General features: G+C 41.7%; 1 protein-coding gene across 2 annotated transcripts in view; it reads left to right on the top strand.

Annotated features, from left to right (window-relative positions):
* Positions 1–21,103, top strand: part of Exoc2 (exocyst complex component 2) — a 187,112-nt gene that overhangs the window by 159,643 nt on the left and 6,366 nt on the right. For both annotated transcript variants that reach the window (XM_052156220.1, XM_052156221.1), the window contains exons 24-26: positions 15,661–15,716; positions 18,098–18,220; positions 20,383–20,444. In XM_052156220.1, the coding sequence (XP_052012180.1) occupies positions 15,661–15,716; positions 18,098–18,220; positions 20,383–20,444 (241 nt within the window). The remainder of the gene's footprint in view (positions 1–15,660; positions 15,717–18,097; positions 18,221–20,382; positions 20,445–21,103) is intronic.

Consider the following 21,103-nt stretch of genomic DNA (forward strand, 5'->3'; position numbering starts at 1 on the left):
TGTCCATTTCCCCCAGATTCTCCAGTTGTGTTGAGTACGGGTTTTTATAGTAGTATCTGATGATTTTTTGAATTTCCTCGGTTTCTGTTGTAATATGTCCGTTTTCATTTCTAATTTTGTTAATTTGGATACATTCTCTGTGCCCTTTGGTTAGTCTGGCTAAGGGTTTATCTATCTTGTTGATTTTTTTCAAAGAACCAGCTTTTGGTCTTGTTGATTCTTTGTATGGTTCTCTTGGTTTCTACTTGATTGATTTCAGCCCTGAGTTTGATGATTTCCTGTCTTCTTCTCCTCCTGGGTGAATTAGCTTCTTGTTCCAGGGCTTTCAGTTGTTCTGTTAATCTTCTAGTGTATGCTCTCTTGAATTTCTTTTTGGAGGCACTCAAAGCTAAGAGTTTTCCTCTTAGCACTGCTTTCATTGTGTCCCATAGATTTGTGTATGTTGTGCCTTCATTTTCATTAAATTCTAAGAAATCTTTGATTTCTTTCTTTATTTCTTCCTTGACCAAGGTATCATTGAGTAGAGTATTGTTCAGTTTCCATGTGTATGTGGGCTTTCTCTTGTTTTTCCTGTTACTAAAGACCACTTTTACTCCATAGTGATGTGATAGGAGGCATGGGATTGTTTCAATCTTCTTATGTTTGTTGAGGTCTGTCTTGTGACCAACTATATGATCTATTTTGGAGAAGGTACCATGAGGTGCTGAGAAAAAGGTATATTCTTTTGCTTTGGGATGAAAAGTTCTATACATACATATAGTATATTTGTTAACTCCAATTGGTTCAAAGCTTCAATTAGTTTCATTGTCTCCCTATTTAGTTTCTGTTTTCCTAATTGGTCCATTGGGGAGAGTGGAGTGTTGAAGTCACCCACAATTATTGTGTTAGGTGCAATGTGTACTTTGAGCTTTAGTAAAGTTTCTTTTATGAATGAGGGCGCCCTTGTATTTGGGGCATAGATGTTCAGGATTGAGAGTTCTTCTTGTTGGATTTTTCCTTTGAGCAGCAAGTAGTGACCTTCCATGTTTCTTTTGATGACATTAGGTTGAAAGTCAATTTTATCTGAAATTAGAATGGCAACTCCGGCTTGTTTCCTGGGACCATTTGCTTGTAGAATTGTCTTCCAGCCTTTTACTCTAAGGTAGTTTTTGTCTTTGACACTGAGGTATATTTCCTGTATGCAGCAAAATGTAGGGTCCTGTTTACGTAACCAGTCTGTTAGTCTATGTCTTTTTATTGGGGAATTGAGTCCATTGATGTTAAGAGATATCAAGGAGTAGTGGTTATTGCTTCCTATCATTTTTTATTTTAATTTTATACGTGTGTGGTTATCTTCTTTGGGTTTGATGAAAGAAGCTTAATATCCTGCTCTTTCCAGGGTATAGTTTCCCTCGTTGTAATGGTGTTTTCCCCCTATTATCTGTTGTAGGGCTGGGTTTGTAGAAAGATATTGTGTAAATTTGGTTTTGTCATGGAATATCTTGGTTTCTCCATGTATAGTAATTGAGAGTTTCGCTGGGTATAGTAGTCTCGGCTGGCATTTGTGTTCTCTTAGAGTCTGCATGAGCTCCGCCCAGGATCTTCTAGCTTTCATGGTCTCTGGTGAGAAATCTGGTGTAATTCTGATAGGTCTTCCTTTATATGTTACTTGCCCTTTTTCTCTTACTGCCCTAAGTATTCTTTCTTTGTTTAGTACATTTGGGGTTTTGATTATTATGTGACGGGAGGTATTTCTGTTCTGTTCCAGTCTGTTTGGAGTTCTGTAGGCTTCTTGTATATTCATGGGCATCTCTCTCTTTAGGTTAGGGAAGTTTTCTTCTATAATTTTTTGTTGAAGATTTTGCTGGCCCTTTAAGTTGTAAATCTTCACTCTCATCAATGCCTATAATCCTTAGATTTGGCTTTCTCATTGTGTCCTGGATTTCCTGGATATTTTGGGTTACAAGCTTTTTGCATTTTGCATTTTCTTTAACTGTTGAGTCCATGGTTTCTATGGTATCTTCGGCATCTGAGATTATTTCCTCTATCTCTTGTATTCTGTTGTTGATATTTGTGTCTGTGGTCCCTGATTTCTTCCCAAGGTTTTCTATCTCCAAAGTTGTCTCCCTTTGTGCTTTCTTAGTTGTTTCTTCTTCTGTTTTTAGATCCTGGAAGTTTTTGCTCAGTTCTGTCATTTGCTTGTTTGTGTTTTCCTCTAATTCTTTAAGAGATTTTTGTGTTTCTTCTTTCATGACTTCTGCCTGTTGATTAAAGTTCTCCTGTATTTCTTTAAGTGATTTTTGCATTTCCTCCTTATTGGCTTTTGTATTCTCCTGAATTTCTTTCAATGATTTTTGTGTTTCCCTTGTAAGAGCTTCTAATTTTTGATCCATTTTCTCCTGAATTTCTTTAAGTATGTCCTTCATGTGTTCCTGTACCAGCATCATGTCCAGTGATTTTAAATCCAAATCTTGTTTTTCTGGTGTGTTGGGGTATCCAGGACTTGCTAATGTTGTAGAATTGGGTTCAGATGCTGCCATAATGCCTTGGTTTCTGTTAGTAACATTCCTACGTTTGCCTTTAGCCATCTAGTTCTCCCAGGTGTTAGATGGTCTTATTGTCACTGGATGGTGCTTCAACCTACTGTGCATCTTTAAGCTTATCTCTGCAACACTGGATGACTGGGTTTCTTCTGGCACAGATTACTGATATGCTGGCTTCCTCTTTTGTGCCTTTGGAGCCCTTCTCAGTCTTGCCTCAAGCAATGTTATACTTAGGTTGTCAAGGTCAACCAGGTGTTCTCTGTCTGCTCTATTATGGAGCGAAGACTTTGTGGTGGGGGTCACTCCTTTTGTTGATTCTCACATAGGACACAGGTCCTGCGATGGACTGGCTTGCAGATGAACTGCCTATGTGCTCAGTTCCTGAGTGCAGGCAGACCTCTGGCGGTTTGCACCACCAGAAATCTAAAGCTCAGGGTGATAAAGTACCTAGTGATCCTTTTCTGTCCCGGCAGGCAGCAAATATGGCCACAGGGCTTCTCTCCTTCTGCAGCTCCCACAGACTACTTATAACTGTGGGTATAAGTATTTAGAAAACAATCAAAAGTTGTATTGGTTTAAGAAAATGGTTTGTTCACTCCTGAAGTCTGTGTCCCCTCCATCCACTGGTAGGTGGCTCCGTTTGCAGTACCAGGCATGATTTCCCTCCTGTTGAGTATGCCTAATGTGTAACTGTCTAGAAGACTAAAGCACTTCTATTGCGAGATTAGGAATATCACACTGTGCTGGTCCTTGTAGTTTGGAAGCTTTACCACAGGGTAGGATTCCAGATTACTCTTCCCCCCTGACTGTTTGCACAGCAGCATCTGATACTATGAGAGAGTCTTAAGGGAGGAGGCTTTCAGGTCAGTGAAATGTGGGTGTCTTGCCAATAAATAGGATTTTTTTACCTTTATATTTTGAAAAGGGTTACAAAAAGCCTATTGAAAAGACCTATATTGTCTAAGGAGTCTCTTCGATTCCCCTGACCAACAACTCTTGAGGGAGAATTCCCATGCCTGTCACTGAGGGTTTTGTTAGATTGCCTATGGCTCTTGGGGGGATCATTATCACCCCAAGTGGCATACATTTGGATAGATAGATAGATAGATAGATAGATAGATAGATAGATAGATAGATATTTACACATACACATTATATATTTATTTCTATATAAAACAATATGATTCCCTAATGATTTTTCAAACATCCTTGATACTGTTTATTTGTCCTCTCTCCCCCTGTATCTGCTCCCTCCCATTTCCCCAATTAAAGCCCCCCCCTCAACATTTTTCCCATTTCCTTCTCTGTAGTAACAGTTATCTAACTCTCTAGAACTCTCCCTCCTCACGGTCTCTTTTAAGGATGGTTATAATTCAGAATGGAGCTTCCATTGCTTATTTTCTTTTTTATGTAAGATATGATATTGGTTCCTATCATTTTCCTTTCAAAACACTTTCAAGGATTTTTATTTAACCTTTCCTGCTCCTGTGCACCTCTCTGCCCTTTATGTTCAATCCATCTTGTATCTGGGACCCTGTGGGTCTCACAGTATTCTGAAGCTTTTCTCCAGTGTCTGTTTTCTGAGGGTGAGATAGAAATCTGTACTGGGAGGCAGACAGTTCTAGTAGACGATCAGCTGCATATCCCTGTGTGGCATGTACTTGGATAAAGAGACCCATAGACTTAGTCCTCTCAGTGCAATCGAGCAGCTAATAGGAATTTTTAAGAGTGTTAAAGCACAGAGCTGCCCTGCTCAAATTAGAATTGTTCTTGCTGTGTGTTTCCCCAGCACCACAGATAAAGGTGCTTAGTAAGTATTTAATAAAGTAATCACTTCTAGTGTTCTGCTCTCCTGACTAAGCAGCAAAGCCACACTCCCGCACAGCGCAGTAGTTGGCCATGGTGATTAACACTTAAACACTAGGGTGCTAACTTCTATACCTTGAAAATTAGATCTTGAGCATTTCCTAAGAATCCATAAAGGAGAAAGTTAAAGGTCTTGCGGGGACAGGATACCCCTCCTTTCATAGGTGAGATGTGCTTGACAAACCTGGAATATCCCTTTCTTGGCTTCTCAAAAACTACCATTATCAGCAAACTGATTAATTAGTGTGCCAGGAGGCAGGAAGATGGCTTAGCCTGACAATCTGAGTTCAGTCTCCCAGGTCCAGTGGTAGAGGGAGAAAGCCATTTCTACATGTTGTCCCTTTGATCTCCACATGACCACACACATACATACCAAAGTAAAGAAACGCAGAAAATACAGTTTGCCTGACTACTACATTGTATAAGCAGGAGTGAGGAAGGAGGGAGGGAGGGAGGGAGGGAGGGAGGGAGGGAGGGAGGGAGGGAGGGAGGGAGGGAGGAAGGAAGGAAGGAAGGAAGGAAGGAAGGAAGGAAGGAAGGAAGGAAGGAAGGAAGGAAGGAAGGAAAAGCGATAAAGACACTTGAAATAAAAAACCTCAGCAAGTAGCTGTCTATGTTTTAAGTAGTTGGAACAAAATGAAGCATTTTGTGTCTATCAGAGCAATTTAAAGAATGTTAGTAAAACCTGTATTGTACAGGATACTCAGGATATGCCTTTTTTTTTTGATGAATTGACTTCAATTTTCTGATAATAGTAAGCACTGATAGTCAAAATGTTTGAGTGACAACCACAGTAAATTCCCAAATATGATATACTTGAAAACCCATTCTTGCCTTTTGAAATTGCTGTCACTTTTGGTTACAAATGCTGTGACAGCCTGTGATTATGGTGACAAAGACTTTTAGGAATTTTCTGTAGAATACATATCACGTTAGCAAGTTTGTGTGTTAAAGAGCTTTAATAATAGGTTTTATAAAATTACAGAAACTGTCTTCATGGACTTAAAATATGATGGAGATGAAAAATGTAATATCTTATACTCTGTTGTTGGGTAGTGTAAAGAAAAGTGATTTGCGTTCTTGGGCTTGAATTTCTCTTCTCTGTTGTTTGGTGCTATGGCTTGTATTTTTATATTTGCTGGGATATGGGACCACAAGAAGAAGGTTTGCCAATTCCTGTTTTGTTTTCATTAAAGGTAGTGCTGCTTGTATATATGAGAGCCCACATGGAACAGCCCTGAAAGTGAACTGTTGAGCCAGGGTGTGCTTCAGGTGGGACTGTAGCCTGCTGTCCAGCTATTCAATAGACAACTGGCTACATACACACACTACAGAATAGTGTGTGCAGTGACTGAGCACTACAGCCCAGCATGTATGTGCACAGTGACCACAAACTACAGGTGTGTGTGTGTGTGTGTGATGTGCAGTGACCATCTATCACAGGTTGACCTTTGTGTATATGTGCAGTGGTCATGTCCTACAGATCATGTCAGCTTGTGTGTGTGCAGTGACTGTGCCCTAAAGATATGTATGAGGGTATGCAGTGACCACCCAGTACAGATTAGCATGTGCATATCTACTCATGTGTAAACGTGTATGTTCACAGAGACAGGTATCAGGAGACTGTTGCCCTTGTAGATAGACAAGAGCTGTTACAGTCTACTAGAAACCCTGTTTCCCATTCTTATCCTCCCAGTGCATATGGAATGTGTTTATATGCATGTGAACATGTGAAAAATCAAATGGTATACAAAGAGATTACATATTTCATTATGTAGTAGTTATACTTTGAGAAAGAAGAAAAAACTCGTTTGAAAGATCTTGACAGGGATTGGTTTTTAGTGAGAGGTAAAGTTACCTCTTTCAAATATACCTGCATTTATTTCTTAGTGTAACATTTCTCAATTATGAAAGCCACTTAATCTAGGCAGTAAAATAAAGTGGACTTAGAACTAGACCTTCAGATTATTTAAATATTAACTCCAGCATACTTTTCATACTGTGTAAGTATGAAAACATCTGTTGTGTTGCTGTTGACTAAACTCCTGTTCCCTCCTGGGAGAGGGCTCTGCTATGTCTTCCTGTATCTTTAACCATGGAAGTTTATGTTACAGAGAAGCTTTCTGAATCTAGACCACAGCCACCACAATGTCCAGACCCCATTAGCAGTGCTATACATATCATTTGATACATGTTTTTATAAAATAGGCATTCTATATTTAGATCATGTTATAGTTTTAGGTGTAAATATACTTGTATTGAGAGGGTTAAAATTTGTCTACCTTTGATTTGAACAATCCTATAGATTTTTAGATTGTACCTCCTGACAGCAAATATGATGTTTTAATTACTGTGGGGCGCCATGAGCAAGTCTTTCCTTTGGTAAAGCTATCAGGGAAAGGGAAGGCATTGCATTTCTTTGGCATTAAAAATCTGTGTTGAACTATTGTAGGGCACTCAGGATATATTTAGCAGAGTACCAGAAAAAACAAGCTTCTTGTGAGGACAAAGAGCAGCTTGGGTGCTGGAGTGAAATAGCTATGTGAATTCACATGTCTGAAGGAAGATTGCATTGTAAAGAGTCAGAAACAAAATCCCACGAATGAAAGGAGGAGCGGAGCCCTCCTCTATCTTGAAAAGCTCTTGCTCCCCTTGGGCTGTGTGCCTTGTCTGCAGGGCCATCTCTGAGAGCTGCTATCACAGAGCTACAGATAGGGACTCAGGCAGGTGGACAGCTCCTGGGGAGCCAGAGGGACACTCTCATCCACCATCCTGTCCTTTCTACTCAGCCTCTCTCTTCTGCCATTGAATTCAACAGTGCAGAAGCAGCACTTTGTGGTTTTAATACTCTCACCAGAGGAGTGGCTTGTGCAAAAACATAGGATTCTAGAGACAGACTTCTGCCTGGATTCTTACCGTGGAAATGGGACTTGAGTAATTCATATCTATTGACTTCCAGTTTTTATATGACTAAAACTTTTTAATTTCTAGATTGACCCTTTGATGTAAGTTTAAACTTACAACAGTGGGCTACTCCTTTTTATGAAAGATTAGTATATGGAGTTAGATGTTGAGGCTAAGGGTCACACCTAGTTCTTTCTCTGCCCCACAGTTGATTCCAGTGCTGGGACAGCCTCGCTACTGCTCGCTGCTCTCATAAGCCCAAGAGCAGCTCTGCACGGCCCAAGGCCATGACATGCTCCTCACAGTTACCACGGCTCAGTAGCCTGCTTCCCAGCAGTGCTTCCATCCCAGGCATCCGGTTTCAATCCTTTCTTTAAACTGGTTGCCTCGAGATTTTGAAGATTGAACAGTTCCTATTTATGTGGTATTATATCCAGAGTGTGAATAAAAACACTCATTTGCATGTAGAGAATGAATCTTATTTTGTTGTTACTTTCACTTTTCCAATTGAGACTGCTTTCTAATGAAAGGTTTGGTGAGGGGGGTGAGTGTGTGTGTGTGTCTTTGTGTGTCTGTGTGTGTCTGTGTGTGTCTGTGTGTGTGTCTATGTAGTTAGTTGAAACAAGGGAGTTTTAATTTGTCAGTTCATGTTAATTCTGTCTCCTTTTAAGTCCAAAATTCAGGATATTAGGTTTATGAAGGATTGGATGAGTTGTGTGCTAATTCTACAGAGTATTCTGTAACCTGCTCTGTTAATGTGATTCATGGTCCCTTTAAGACATCAAGTAAACTTCTGAGAAGAGGGTGGGGGCTTGTGTTTGTCTTGCCTGTTTCTAAGTCTTAAAAGCTGTTTGTCTAAATGGCTTTTAAAAAATAAGGCAATTTATTGATGTTAAGCTGAATTTTATTTGTATATATATATAAAAGTAAACTGTGGACTCACTAGCATTGTCATTGCTGGTAATACTTTGTTTTCTAAAGGGTAGACTTTTCTTATGAAATCCACCATAGTGGTCAGTAGGACTACATTTTGATACAAGGAAATATCCTGGTATATTAAACAACACTATATATAGAGGCAGAAATTATTTGTATACTCACAGTAGGGCCACCTTGCCCTTGAGTACACATTTAAACACTTTTAAATAAGTCAGTATGGGAATGTACACTAAAACAAGAAGACCCATACTTCCAACAGAAACCTGCTTTCTCCATGCCAACAAAAGCTAATTGTATTATATGATATTTAGTCTCCTTTGTCTTTTATACCAATATTGATAAAGTTTCTGACTACTTTTTTTTAAGAACAGGCAGTAATCTTTCTGTGTCTTTAGAGTATAGTTGAATAGATAATTTACTTGAAAAAAAACACCCTAGGCTTCTTTCATGTAATGTTTCAGTTTGACAATTTTAAAAAGTACATTGTAGGATATTTATAGTATTTTTCGATCTATTTTTGTCAGTAGACTAGGAGTGCTAACTGATTTAGGGCACAGGGGTTAAAAACAGGAAATGTGGTGTATGAAGTAGGTTGTCTCCAGACTTTCCAATTCGATTTCTTGAAGTATTACCTACTGGGGAGTGCCGGGTTTCAAAACAACACTAGCAGAGAACCTTGAGTGAGTTTGTCTGCAGAGAAGTAATGTCAGTTGTGCCAGGAAGTGTTTCATGGGAAGGAAGGTCTGCATTCTTGGTATAGGCTCACATGGTCCAGCGTGCTTTCTGTAACCCCTCTTGAGACTTCAGACAGGCAGGGAACGCTTCGCTTGCCTTTGCCTTATCTTCTTTCACCTTTAAGTTTTACTTAAAATTCTACTTGATTTTTTTTTCAATGAAAGGTTTTGTCAAATTGCTGTTTAAAAGTTTTCAATAAATATTGAGTTAGGACATGTTGTAGCACCAGACCACCCATGTTTAAAAAGCATGGAGAAGCAAGACCTCTGTTTCCTGTGACCTTTTGACTGGGAGCTTGGCAAGATATACCAAGACTGAAAACCTTTGAACTCAGCAGTCCCACCTCTGGATTATCCTATTAAGATTCATGAGCCAGGTGACACATACATACCTGTAATCCCAGCACTCAATGATTAGTACAAGTTCTCGGCCAGCTGATCTACAAAGTACCATCTACATGTGTACTATATGAGCCCAAATCTATAACATTCTGGAAAGAGCAAAATGGTGGGGGGTTGGAGGGAAAGAAAGCTAGATAGCTAGCAGCATCAAGGTTAATGGAGAAGGAGACATCAATGAGAGAGGCAGCAGTGACATTTCAGGCATAAAGACTGTCACATCACTGTGTAGTGGTGAGTATATTCCACTAAACCAACAGAATGTGCATCTTCAGCAGTGACCCCACTGTAGACCATGGCCTCTGGTCATAGGTGTGTTGCTAGGGCCATCATATCAACTGCTCCCCTCTAGTGACTGTGGGCAGGCGGGTGGGCAGGTGGGGAGGGGGGGCAGTGGGAAAGCTGCACTTCCTGGGAAGGAATCTGTCCTGAGGAGAAGCAGGATTGCATGGGAGGCTGTGCATTCCTCCTACATCTCGAAGACCCAGCTTGCCCTAAAAAGCAGGTTGCTTTGCTTTGCTTTGTATACCTGTTTCTTAACGTGATATAATTAAGTTTTAAGAAGAGAATTGTAATGTAGCCTCTTTTTAAAATATGTGTGTGTGTGTATATACATATATACATATATATATTCTTTTGCCTAGGAATCTATGTGTGTGTGTATGTGTGTGTGTGTGTGTGTGTGTGTGTGTGTGTGTGTGTGTGTGTATATATATATATATATATTTCCCCTAGGCAAAAGTCTGAAAGAACATACCACATTGACCACATTGTCAGGTATCATTCTCAGGGGAAAGTGGTGAAGACAACATTCATTGAATGTTTAGTTATTTAATGAACCCATACTTCCACGTTTCTTTCTTTTCAGCAGACATCTAATTTGTAAAATTTCAAATTTAAAAAAAAAGTAAAAAGAAAGGCCTGATTGTTTTTAGTATACTCTTTCCTGGGGTGCATCCCTCAGGCGCTTGCTCATGTTAGTAATGAAAAGAATCAAATCTGTCTGTATAATACTTTGAGCTTTTTCCTGGACATTGAGGAGAACTCAAAGCTCAAACGAACAGCCTTGTTTCCAGCCACTCTTTAAACACTTTCCATGGAAGCTCACAGGGGACCATTATCACATTGTTACCAGGAAGCATTCTCAAGACATGGACACAGGGAAACACCAGTGTCCATTCAACAAAGGCTGAGGTCCTTTGTCACAATGGCACCATTCCCACGCACAGCAGCCTTGCCTTCGCCAATCTAGGCTTTACTGTTTGCCTGACTGATTTTATATCATGCAGCTATTTCCTTGATTAAGAATAGTTTACTTCACCCATTTCTCTTAAATGTAAGACAGTCGGGCCATTTATTGTATTAAACCTGGGTGTTGTTTATATTAGCTCTAAGCTCTGTGGGGAAGGTCTCTGTGTTTTTCTCAAGACCTGAAAATGGTGCCTGGTACAGAATACTAACATTAGGTTCTCACTGTGAATTTTTATTAATAGTGTGCTTATCCCTAAAATTTGTTGACTTACCTGCTCAAAAAAGAAGAAACTGACAAAATGACCAAGAAGCTTCTGTTTTAACTTGATGTGTACAAACACTGTTTTCCTTGTGGGAGTCAGGTCACACAGGCTCACTAACCGGAAGCCCACCATGCTAGCAGCGGCCGATCAGAGGAGAGGCGAACTCTGTTCTCCTTGGGGAATTTCCACACTAGGCTTCTAGATTAATTGCTAAGTGATCGTCTGGGTTCATACTGTGTGGGTGGGGACACTTTGTTGGTCAAATATCATGACACATTCTAATTTCATATTCAGAGCAGAGAAGGTTGATAATATTCTGAATGCTCAGAAACTGTTTCTCATTCCCTCACTTAAGTAACATGGAAAGTTGTGGGGGTTTATCTAAGTAAGGCTCTTAAAAACAACACTCATGACTACATCATAATAGCCTGGCACTTCCCTGCAACTTCACGAAGCAAGTCAGTTTTCCTCTTAATTACCCTCCCCTCCTCCCCCCACACTGACCGCCCTTTCCCACACTGGTCTACACTGTACATTAGCAATTCATGGTTACTGCCATTGAAGTATCAGCTAACACCCAGGTTTGCTAACACAGACTGTCCCCACTGTGTTCTAACCTACCTAAGAATTGCCGTAGTATCTACCACATTGTGGGAACTGAGCAAAACAGCTCTGACTGTTTGGGACAAGCTGTCACAAGAGCAAAGCTTATGTGGAAAGCCAATTGGCTGAACCTCAGTGACATTATCTTGTCCTACTTTCTTTAACTTTTAAATAGATCCTGCTTCTTAATATCAGAAAGACTGTCCTTGCTTTCCTGTGTCCTAAGTAAGAGATGCCCTGCCGAGTGGTCCCTGGTTCTGGAAAGACTCAGTGAAACAGTATTTGGCAAAACCAGAACGGGGAACTGGGAAGGGGTGGGAGGGAGGACAGGGGAAGAGAAGGGGGCTTACGGGACTTTCGGGGAGTGGGGGGGTGGCTAGAAAAGGGGAAATCATTTGAAATGTAAATAAATTATATCGAATAAAAAAATAACAATAAAAAAAAAAAAAGAGATGCCCTGCCAGAGGGCATCTCCTCCTACCTGGCAGGCATGTTTCCAGTAACTAGCCGCTGAAAGGTGCAGCTGTGTGACAGTGGGGCTTATAAACTGTACATGTGGTTCAGTTTTCCTCTAATTGCTTATTCAGTCACCATTCACTTACAGTTCATGTAGATAGTTCAGCTCTAAAACATCCAGTGGTCAAACCAGACATTGTAGTCTCCCAAGGCCATGCTAATGAATATATGATATCGTGCCATTGTTTCTAGTCAAAGCAAAATATGACAGACAAATTCCACTAGAGCACCACCTTCACACTTAGTGTAAACTTGTACAGCAGGAGTTTTGTCAGAGGCAAAGCCCCTGTAGGACCCTAGCACAGCCACATTGGATGTCATGTGAAGCTTCCTGTTGTGTTCCAAACAAGTTTTAATCGTTTCCTGAGTTGCTTGTTCAAAAGAACCTCATCGGCAGCTGGACTAATTCAGTCCCAGTGAATTAGTTTGCATGTGTGTACCTGGAATTTCAGAAATTATAGCTGTAGTTAGTGTATTTTATACTCAGTGTGCCTGTTAACCATCTCTTTGTTTTTATCTAAAGCTGTTTCCTTTGGCATGTGTGTCCTTCTTGAGACTTAATAGAAGACTTCTTCCACCGAAGCTTCCTCTCTCTTGGGGTTGCAGGCTGTGCCTGCTCTGTGCACTTCTTCCAGCACATCAGTGGTGTTCACACAGGGCAGGTGGGCACTGCTGAAGAATGGGAGAATAAACAGCACCTTTATAATGGCATTGTTGGCAAAGGGCTCACTACAGTCACTGCCTTTCAGGATTGACCGTGACTTGAGAGGCAAACTGATTTGTCTGAGGTCATGTGGCTAGTGATTAGCAAGGCTAGTGATTTGTCTTGTAGTTGTACCCTTTGTCACCTCACAGAACATAAAAAGCAATTAACAACTATCAATGTTAATAATATTAAAATAGAATAAAATGTGGCAAGAGAAGCCAACATTTGCCCCCAGAGTAGACTATAGTGTGGCTCCTCCCTCATAGTCACCTACCCTGCAGAAGTGACCTCCTCACCAGAAACCAAATTCTGGTCCTTCCCCCTAGGCACCAAAGCCAGGGACTTTGAAATCCATCCTACAATCTCTCCTACCTTCCACGTCTGGAGCATAGCCCTTTGTTGTACGCATTTATTTATCTGTACATCTTCCCTGGGATCAGCTTCTGCCTTCCTTTCCTTTCTCCTTTCTCCTTTCTCATTGATGGAAGAGATGGCAGGCTCAGTCATTGTCCCTGAGGCTGCATATGAGGCCCACCCTCCCATTCCTAAACTCCTGCCCACAGCCTTCGGAATTAGGTCTCCATTCTTCCACCACAGCGTCCACAGTGCAGACGCCAGTGTCCCAGATGCTTGGTCCTATCTATGAAAGGGAACAGAGCTGCACAGAATTCTGCATGTCCTCCATTATCACTGCTAGATTCCTTGTGAATGCCAAACACGGGGAACTGTTGAAGGCCTTTCTTTGGGGAAGAATGGCAGAAAAAAATACGTTTGTGTTGGTGGTTTCAATATTCTCTGTTGGCCGTTGGTTGAGTCTATAGGCACGGAGTCCCTGCATATGGAAGCCCAACTGTGCATTTCCTTTCCCTAGTCCGCAAAAGCACATTTGTCAGCTGCTTGCCACCAAATGAAGGGTCAGGCAGAGTGGCAATTTCCAAACATAAATGATACCCAGGCAGGCACTTTGCCTTTACTTTTTTCTACCTTTGCTTCAGTACTAGGGTTTAACCAACTGAGAGCTTCACCAAATGAAGAAAGCAAGTAAACACACTTGCAGACTATTTTGCACTGGTTTTCTTTGCCACATAAAACCCTTCCCTATAACTAACTGTCTTGTATGAATTTGCTATATGTGACTATAAACAAACCAGCTACAGTAAATTGTAATCAAACTTTTAGTAACTATGTGGTCTTTCTGGGATCATCAACATGTTCCACTTAAAAAGGCCCAATGTATATAGATATGTAACTAGTAGTTTACCTCGTAAGAGAATTTTAGGAAACCTGTATTAACAAATGAATGAATATTTGTAGCCACTCCCTTTGAATGAGATATGTTAGTTCACTTGGCAGTAAAGTCAACTGGAGGAAGAGTCCCAAGAACAGGCGCAAGAGTCACTATGTAACTCTAGAACTCAAACTCCCTGTGCCTGGGTTCTAGGACTGCTGGCATGCTCCACCCTGTGCATCTTCGTTTTGTAGTTGTGTTCTACTGTAGTGTATGCAGTGCTTTGGGAGAGCTACACTTGCTTTAGCAAGATCCAACTCAGGCTGCTTGCTCTTTGCAGAGCTGGTCCGCTTCGCCTGTCACTTCCACCTCTTCTGCCTGATACACTGCTTAGGAAGAAGAGCTGTTTCTGCCCATCTCTCTCCCAGCGTGCTCCCTGAAGCACTTATTTGTTGTTTTGTGAATACTTATTTGTGTTTTTTTTTTCTATTCAGAAGGATAAAACTCCAAGAACTATAAAACTCTCTTTCCCAAGGTTAAGGCTTCTTCTCCTATTCATGCAGATCTGCAGTAGGCTAACAGGGGGAACCTGTTTTTCTCCAGAGTTTCACTCAGAAATGTACTTTTTGACTAAGTATTTTTTACTATTTGCTACCACAACTGTATCTTTAGAATTGTATTGACAATCCAGGGCTGTCTCTGCTGTGGAGCACTTTGTTGTGATGCTTGGTGGAATGTTCTTGCCAGATGTTTTTTCTTTCGGGCCTGAGGGGGAGTTGCATCTTAGTATGTGGTCACTGGGCACATGCCTGCCTTACCTGGGTGGAAGTTTAATTTTTGGCTTAGTAGTCAGTAGCACTGGAACTCCACCCGTACATGCACAGTCTTTGTAGTCGGCAGTGGCACTGACAGAGCGTGGTTTCCCATGACAGAGGTGGTTGAATTTTAACCCCTGGCTCTTAGAGCATTACTGCTCTCTTGCTGGGCTTGGGTCTGATAATCATGCTTGCTATGTGTGTAGAGATGAGCATGCACCAGCTGCTCTCCCATAGTGACCAAACTTTTGAGTAGTGCACGTTCATGTGCCCCGCTTTCACCCCGAGAGATGTTCAAGGCCCAGCCCTACATTCGCAGCTGCTGCAGGGGACGTCAGTGGTGTGGCTTTTCTTTGACTGGGGAAGCTGCTGTGTTCTGCAGGTTTGTAGATTTCTCTTTCTTGGGTCCCTTCCAGCCCTGCTTCCTGCACTTGGAGTTATGCCTGTAACCTAGCATGCACACACACACACATACACACGCACATGCGCGCACGCGGAAATTAATTAAAGGGATTCCTTAAAATCAAAATGTCACTCTGTATAGTGCTATGATGTCTAACATGACTTACAGATTTCAGCACCCTCCTTTGGTCCTCTGTACTTTGTCTGATATACATGTGAAATATAAGGATGTTTTAAAGTTTTGATTTTGAGACCCACTGATAGTAAATTCAGAACAAACAGTGATAGGAATGAAAAGGAGTGAAAGAAAATTTCTCGTTTAAGCTGTTTTGGTTTTTACCTCTCTAGAAATAGTCCTATCACCATTTTGATCTCTACAGGAAATGGGCAGTAATGGTGTTATTTTCAGTTTCACCTCAGATCACTTTGGAAGTTGCATTCTGATGCTGGAGGGGAGAGGGCTGACTGGGGATTCCATTGAGTGCCTTTCCCTTCCCCCATCTTGATTTCAGGTGTCAGAAACTATTTAAAAGAAGCATTGGTGAATATAATTGCTGTGCATGCAGAGGTAAGCTGTCATTAACTGTTCCTACGAAAGTAGATAATTGAGGGGGAGAAGGAAAGAAGCAAATTGGATTATTATTCACAAGAGGGGGGTCTCTTTTTTCTATTCACAATGGATCTTGGGCATATAAGTAAAATAGAGTTCAGCTTTGTGTGTGTGTGTGTGTGTGTGTGCGTGTGTGTGTGTGTGTATCTGTTTGTGTATGCATATATATGCTTGTGTGTCTTTTTGCATGTGTCTGCATGTATATGTGTATGCCTATGTGTGTTGGTATGCATACGTGTCTCTGTGTGCATTTGCTTGAGTTTGTATCTGTGTGCATGCATCTTTGTGTGTGTGTGTGTGTTTGTGTGTATAAAACTGAGACTATTCCTGAAACTACACATGTCTCATGCGATCCTTAACACTGAAGTCAGTAAATTAATTGTATTGCTTTGGTTTGTATAGATGTTACTGCCCATGGTTAACACACCTGTCCCCCACAGTTATCATCTGAGATTTCATACTGCCATTCTTCCTGGATATCCTAGGAGTGGGAGTCATTCTGAGGCACACTGGAAAACAAGCTGCCACCTTTGGTGCCCCAGCAACCAGTGCTGCCTGCATTGTCATGCAGTGATCTCACAGTCTAGTATGGGCTCCATTGCTAGCACTGTCAAGGTGGCTTGTAGAAAAATGGAAAACCATAAAGTAAGGCAAGGCCGGGAGGGTTGCCGAGCTGCTCAGCTGCCTCCTCCGCTTACCTCGCTTCCAGGCAGTTGCTGGTGTGGCCTTCATGTCTAGAAGGTTTGGAGACCATCCTGGTATCCTGAAAATTAAGAATAAGGACAGCAAAAGCAGAAGGGCATAGCAGCAGAGAAAACAGATGACATCTCCTCCTTACATTTCCATGTTTTAGCAGAGGAGTTCATGAGTTCCTCTCTAGAAAGATTTTATGTGCTTTAACTCCAGCAGGTGTTGGTCTCATAGATCCCTGATTTTATTTAAAAATATGTGATAATTCTTGTGTTAATTTCTTTAGAGATTAAAGCATAAGTGAAATCATGGAGGGTAGGAACATCCTGAACGCAGAGAGCAGAGGAACTCCAGATCTCAGGATTGCAAGAGTCTGGCTGGTCCTGTCTAGAAGGCTTGCTATTAGCCATTATCAGCAGCTATGATATTATTTAAGTATCAGCCTCTCAAGTCCCATTTGATTTTAGCCCAGTAACCCAAAGTAGATTTCACCAGGACTACCATTTGTGATAAAATCTTAAATTGCCAAAATATTTGGTGAATACTCAAATTGTTTGGGTTGACACAAATGTTTAATTAACTCTAGCACCTCAAAGTGGGAACAGGCAAAGCTAAAAAGAAAACATTCTTTAATTTGTGAATTAGCAAGATAAAATCTCCAGATTCAATTTTGTCATAGTTAAAATCTGAAATAGGGCCACCAGGGTGGCTCATTAGATAAAGCACTTGTTGCCAGGCTTGATAAACTTGGGTTTGATCCTCAAAATCCATGTAGTAGGAGAAATAGCCAATTCCAAAAGTTGTCTCCTTACCGCTACATACATGGCAAGGTATATGTGCACACACACACACACACACACAACACACACCGGGGGGGGGGGGGATGATAATTAACACAAATTAATTAAAGAAATAATTTAACAATACTGTTGTTTGTCAAATAAAAAGAAATAATGTCTTTATAGCACACAGTAAGACTGGCATGCTTATCCAATAAAGACTAGTGAAACTCTTCCGTCTTTCTGTGACAGCTTCTCACTGTGTTACCCAAGCTAGACTCACACTCCTGGGTTGGAGCACACTTCTGCTCATCTGCTTGAGTAGTCAAGATAGCAGGGGCACACCACTAGCCATTACCCTCCTTCATTTAATCTTTTTTTAATTGTGGCATGTATATACCCAGAGTGTTCTCCCCAACACACACAGTTTTAGAAATTTTGCTTCATTAAAAAGACAAAATTTTCAAAACAATTTTTAGTCACCATCTGCAGTGCCTTTTAAAAACAAAGTTTGTTTTTTTTTTTACATTAATCAGAAAATACAACTAAAGTATACATGGGGACTGGAGAGAGCACTTGTTGCTCTTACAGAAGACATAGATTTGGTTCCCAGTAACACATGCTGGCTCATAGCCACACCCATTCCAGGGCCTCTGATGCTGACTCGTGATTTCCACAGGCACCAGGCTACATCTGGCACACATACATATGTATAGGCAAAACACTTAGACATACACAATAAAATAAATCTTAAAAACAAAAGTTTACATGTAAGTGTGTATCTTTTGTTATTACTTTGTTATTGACAGACACAAGCCAGAAGAAGTATATATAATGCACTGTCTCTTTTTGTTCTAAACCTCCCATCAGGTGTTCACTATTTCCAAAGAACTGGTGCCACGGGTCTTGGCCAGAGTGGTGGAAGCAGTCTCTGAAGAGCTGAGCCGGCTGATGCAGTGTGTCTCCTCCTTCAGCAGAAATGGAGCGCTGCAGGTACCATCTCTCTCTCTCTCTCTCTCTCTCTCTCACACACACACACACACACACACACACACACACACACACACACACACACACACACATACTGTGTATTGTCTGCAATTCCCAGAAGTTCTGTTTCAGGCATTAAGACAGAATAAGACATTTAGGACTTTTATAGAACTGTGTTTAACACAGACACACAGTTCTTCCATGTGTGTCTGAAGCATTCAGTGATTTGTAGTTCAAGGGTATAAATAGTTGTCTCCTCCTCCTTGGTGAGGTAACGTTATGACACAGTTGCACATGTAGAGGGGACAGTGGCCTCCTACTGTAAGCGATCAGTGTACTGAGCCATTCACTATGCATTTAAAGAGCAGTAGTGGGATGGGCTCTAGCTTAGTGGTGTAGGATGTGCTTGGCTTGTATGGGACATTCCTCAATAGTACAGGTGTGTGTGCAGACACAGACAGCAACAAAACACAGTGACAGTTCTTCAGCTGATAGTTAAGGAAGCTCTTTCAGGCCTTCTTGCTGCAGTCAACACTTGAAAACTTAACATCTATATTTAAATAAAGACCAAGTGACACCAAGGAACAAACTGATATTGAGGGAGTAGATTTAGAAAAATGGTACTTTAGTAAATTTCCCACTTTCGTGGATTTTTAGCCCGAAGGTTATCCCACTTCAATATAAGTCTTATCATCTTTGTGGTTAGATTTTGGAACTGTCCCAATCACAGGCAAGTATCCCAGAGAGCAGCATTCCAGCCCTGTGTGCAAGGCCCAGATTATGATGCTGGCTGTGCAGCCGTGTCTCACTCTCTGAGCTGTGATCTCACTTTCCTGATGGTGTGTTACTGCATCTTATTGTGATAGTTGTATGTTACAGTGACTCTCCCATATCTGCACCACCAGGACAACCTCCCCAGTGCTGCTCCTGCCAGGCCACTCAGTGCTGCCATTGGCAGGAGGCAGGGTCAGCCCTCCTGCCCTCATGCCCTCCTGCCCTGGGGTGGCTCATTTGCACCCAAGCTTGCAGAGCCAGCTCCACTGTGCTGCCCAGTCTTGGTGTAGGGTGCACTCTCCCAAGTAGCCATGGACCCAGACATGGCCCTCAGCAGCAGCTCAGGCTGGGACCTCACCATGGCTGCCCCACTTCTCTTTCTCCCATCTGTCAACCACATGCTCACACATTGTGTGGCTCCTGCAGCAGGCTGGCCATGCAGCTGGTGGGCCCCTGGGTGATATCCTCCTGCAGGCCGGTGTCCACAACCTTTCTGCCCTGCCTTGGGGAAGGCAGGTCTGTGTGCAACGTAGCAGTCACGGTGGTCACCAGGTCTCTCTGTGTTTTGTCTCCCATGCCATGCTGCCTGGATTTGATTTGATTTGACGTTTACCTGTCCCAGGAATAAAACAGCTTTGGCCACCAAGCAGGCATCAAGTTAGGATGGTGTCTTTCTTTTACATTTATTTTTAGTTATATTAAGGGAAGTTTGGGCTTTATCTTTCCGTATGTGGATCGAGTTGTGCTGTTTCTGTTTACTGAGTGGGTGCTTTCCCTGCTGAAAGGTCTGTAGCCTCCCCTTGTTGAAATCAGTCAGCTCTCAGTCTGCTTCACTGAGCTCCGTGCCTGTCTGTCTCCCACCCTAATGTGAGAGTGTTTGCATTAGACACTGTGAAGCTTCCAAGTACATCGTTGTTTTCCAGCATCCTTTTAACTTCTCTGGGAACTTGGCATTTCCAAGGGATTTCAAGATTCCCTTGTCAATTTTCTTTGCTTTTTTAAGTTTATTCACAAATTAAACAGAGATTGGATTGACTTCATAGAGTTTGGAGAGGAGACACTGTATCTAAAAGGATGTAGTAGGTGTCAGGAAGAAGCCCAGCCACTCAGGCTAATGTTTCAGGTCCGTCCTTCTCACTACCAAATGAAAAGGCAAATACTAGTCAGGTGGTGATTCTCATGCCGTGTGGCCAGCCCCTGCCCACACAGTCACATTTGACAGCAGGGTTAAAGGAGACACTGGTATGTTAGGGCCGTTCTTTGAGAAGCTGCTGTTGTTCTGTCTCCTCAGCCTGGCCTACAGGAAGCACGTGGGTCTGTCTGTCTCCTCAGGTCTTGCTGACATTTGCTGCCTGACACTTGTCACTCTCTTGCCTTTTTCTCACCTTTAGGCCAGACTTGAAATCTGTGCTCTGAGGGACACTGTAGCCATTTACCTGACCCCGGAAAGCAGGTAAGATGCCAGGGGTTCCTGCGCATTTCCTCCTTGTGATCAGGATGGCCTTCCTTGGGTATTGTGTCCTCTGTCAGAAAACTTACAAAGAAAATGCTCATAAATTTCTGTAAAATAGAGTGAATGTTTCATCAGAATTTTTTTGCTAAAAATCTCAAGCCTACAATGAGACAGTGATTCTCAGGGCCATTTCTTTAGAGCACATTATAAATTTAATTTTTTCATTCATTACTTACAAACCTTTGTCTCATAAATAATATGGCCAAATATGACATACTTTATTTAAAAAAAAAAGGCTAAGGAAATTAACTCTTCATCAGATCTGAAGGACAGTTTAGGTGTTATGAGTATCAGAGTGAGAGGAAGCCTGTGGTTTCTTTGCAGAGTTTTGTAGTGGAAAGTTGATGGTAACTTTAAGCTGTTTTGAATGAAAGTTGGGATTTCCTACTATTGAGACATCAGTAGGTCAAATGCAGAGCTGCCTGCGTGCAGAGCTGTTTGCCACACTCACAGTGGTGCCCAGGAAGTCGGAGCTGTGCCATGAGCACAGGGCCTGCAGGAGACCCACCACTCATTCCATGCCCAGTGTCGAGAACACGGCTGTGCCATCTCCTTACAGTCACCATCACAACAGAAAACTTTCCTTACTTTCTTAACAA

The sequence above is a fragment of the Apodemus sylvaticus genome, chromosome 14, assembly GCF_947179515.1.
Source record: "Apodemus sylvaticus chromosome 14, mApoSyl1.1, whole genome shotgun sequence".
Taxonomy (NCBI): Eukaryota; Metazoa; Chordata; class Mammalia; order Rodentia; family Muridae; genus Apodemus; species Apodemus sylvaticus.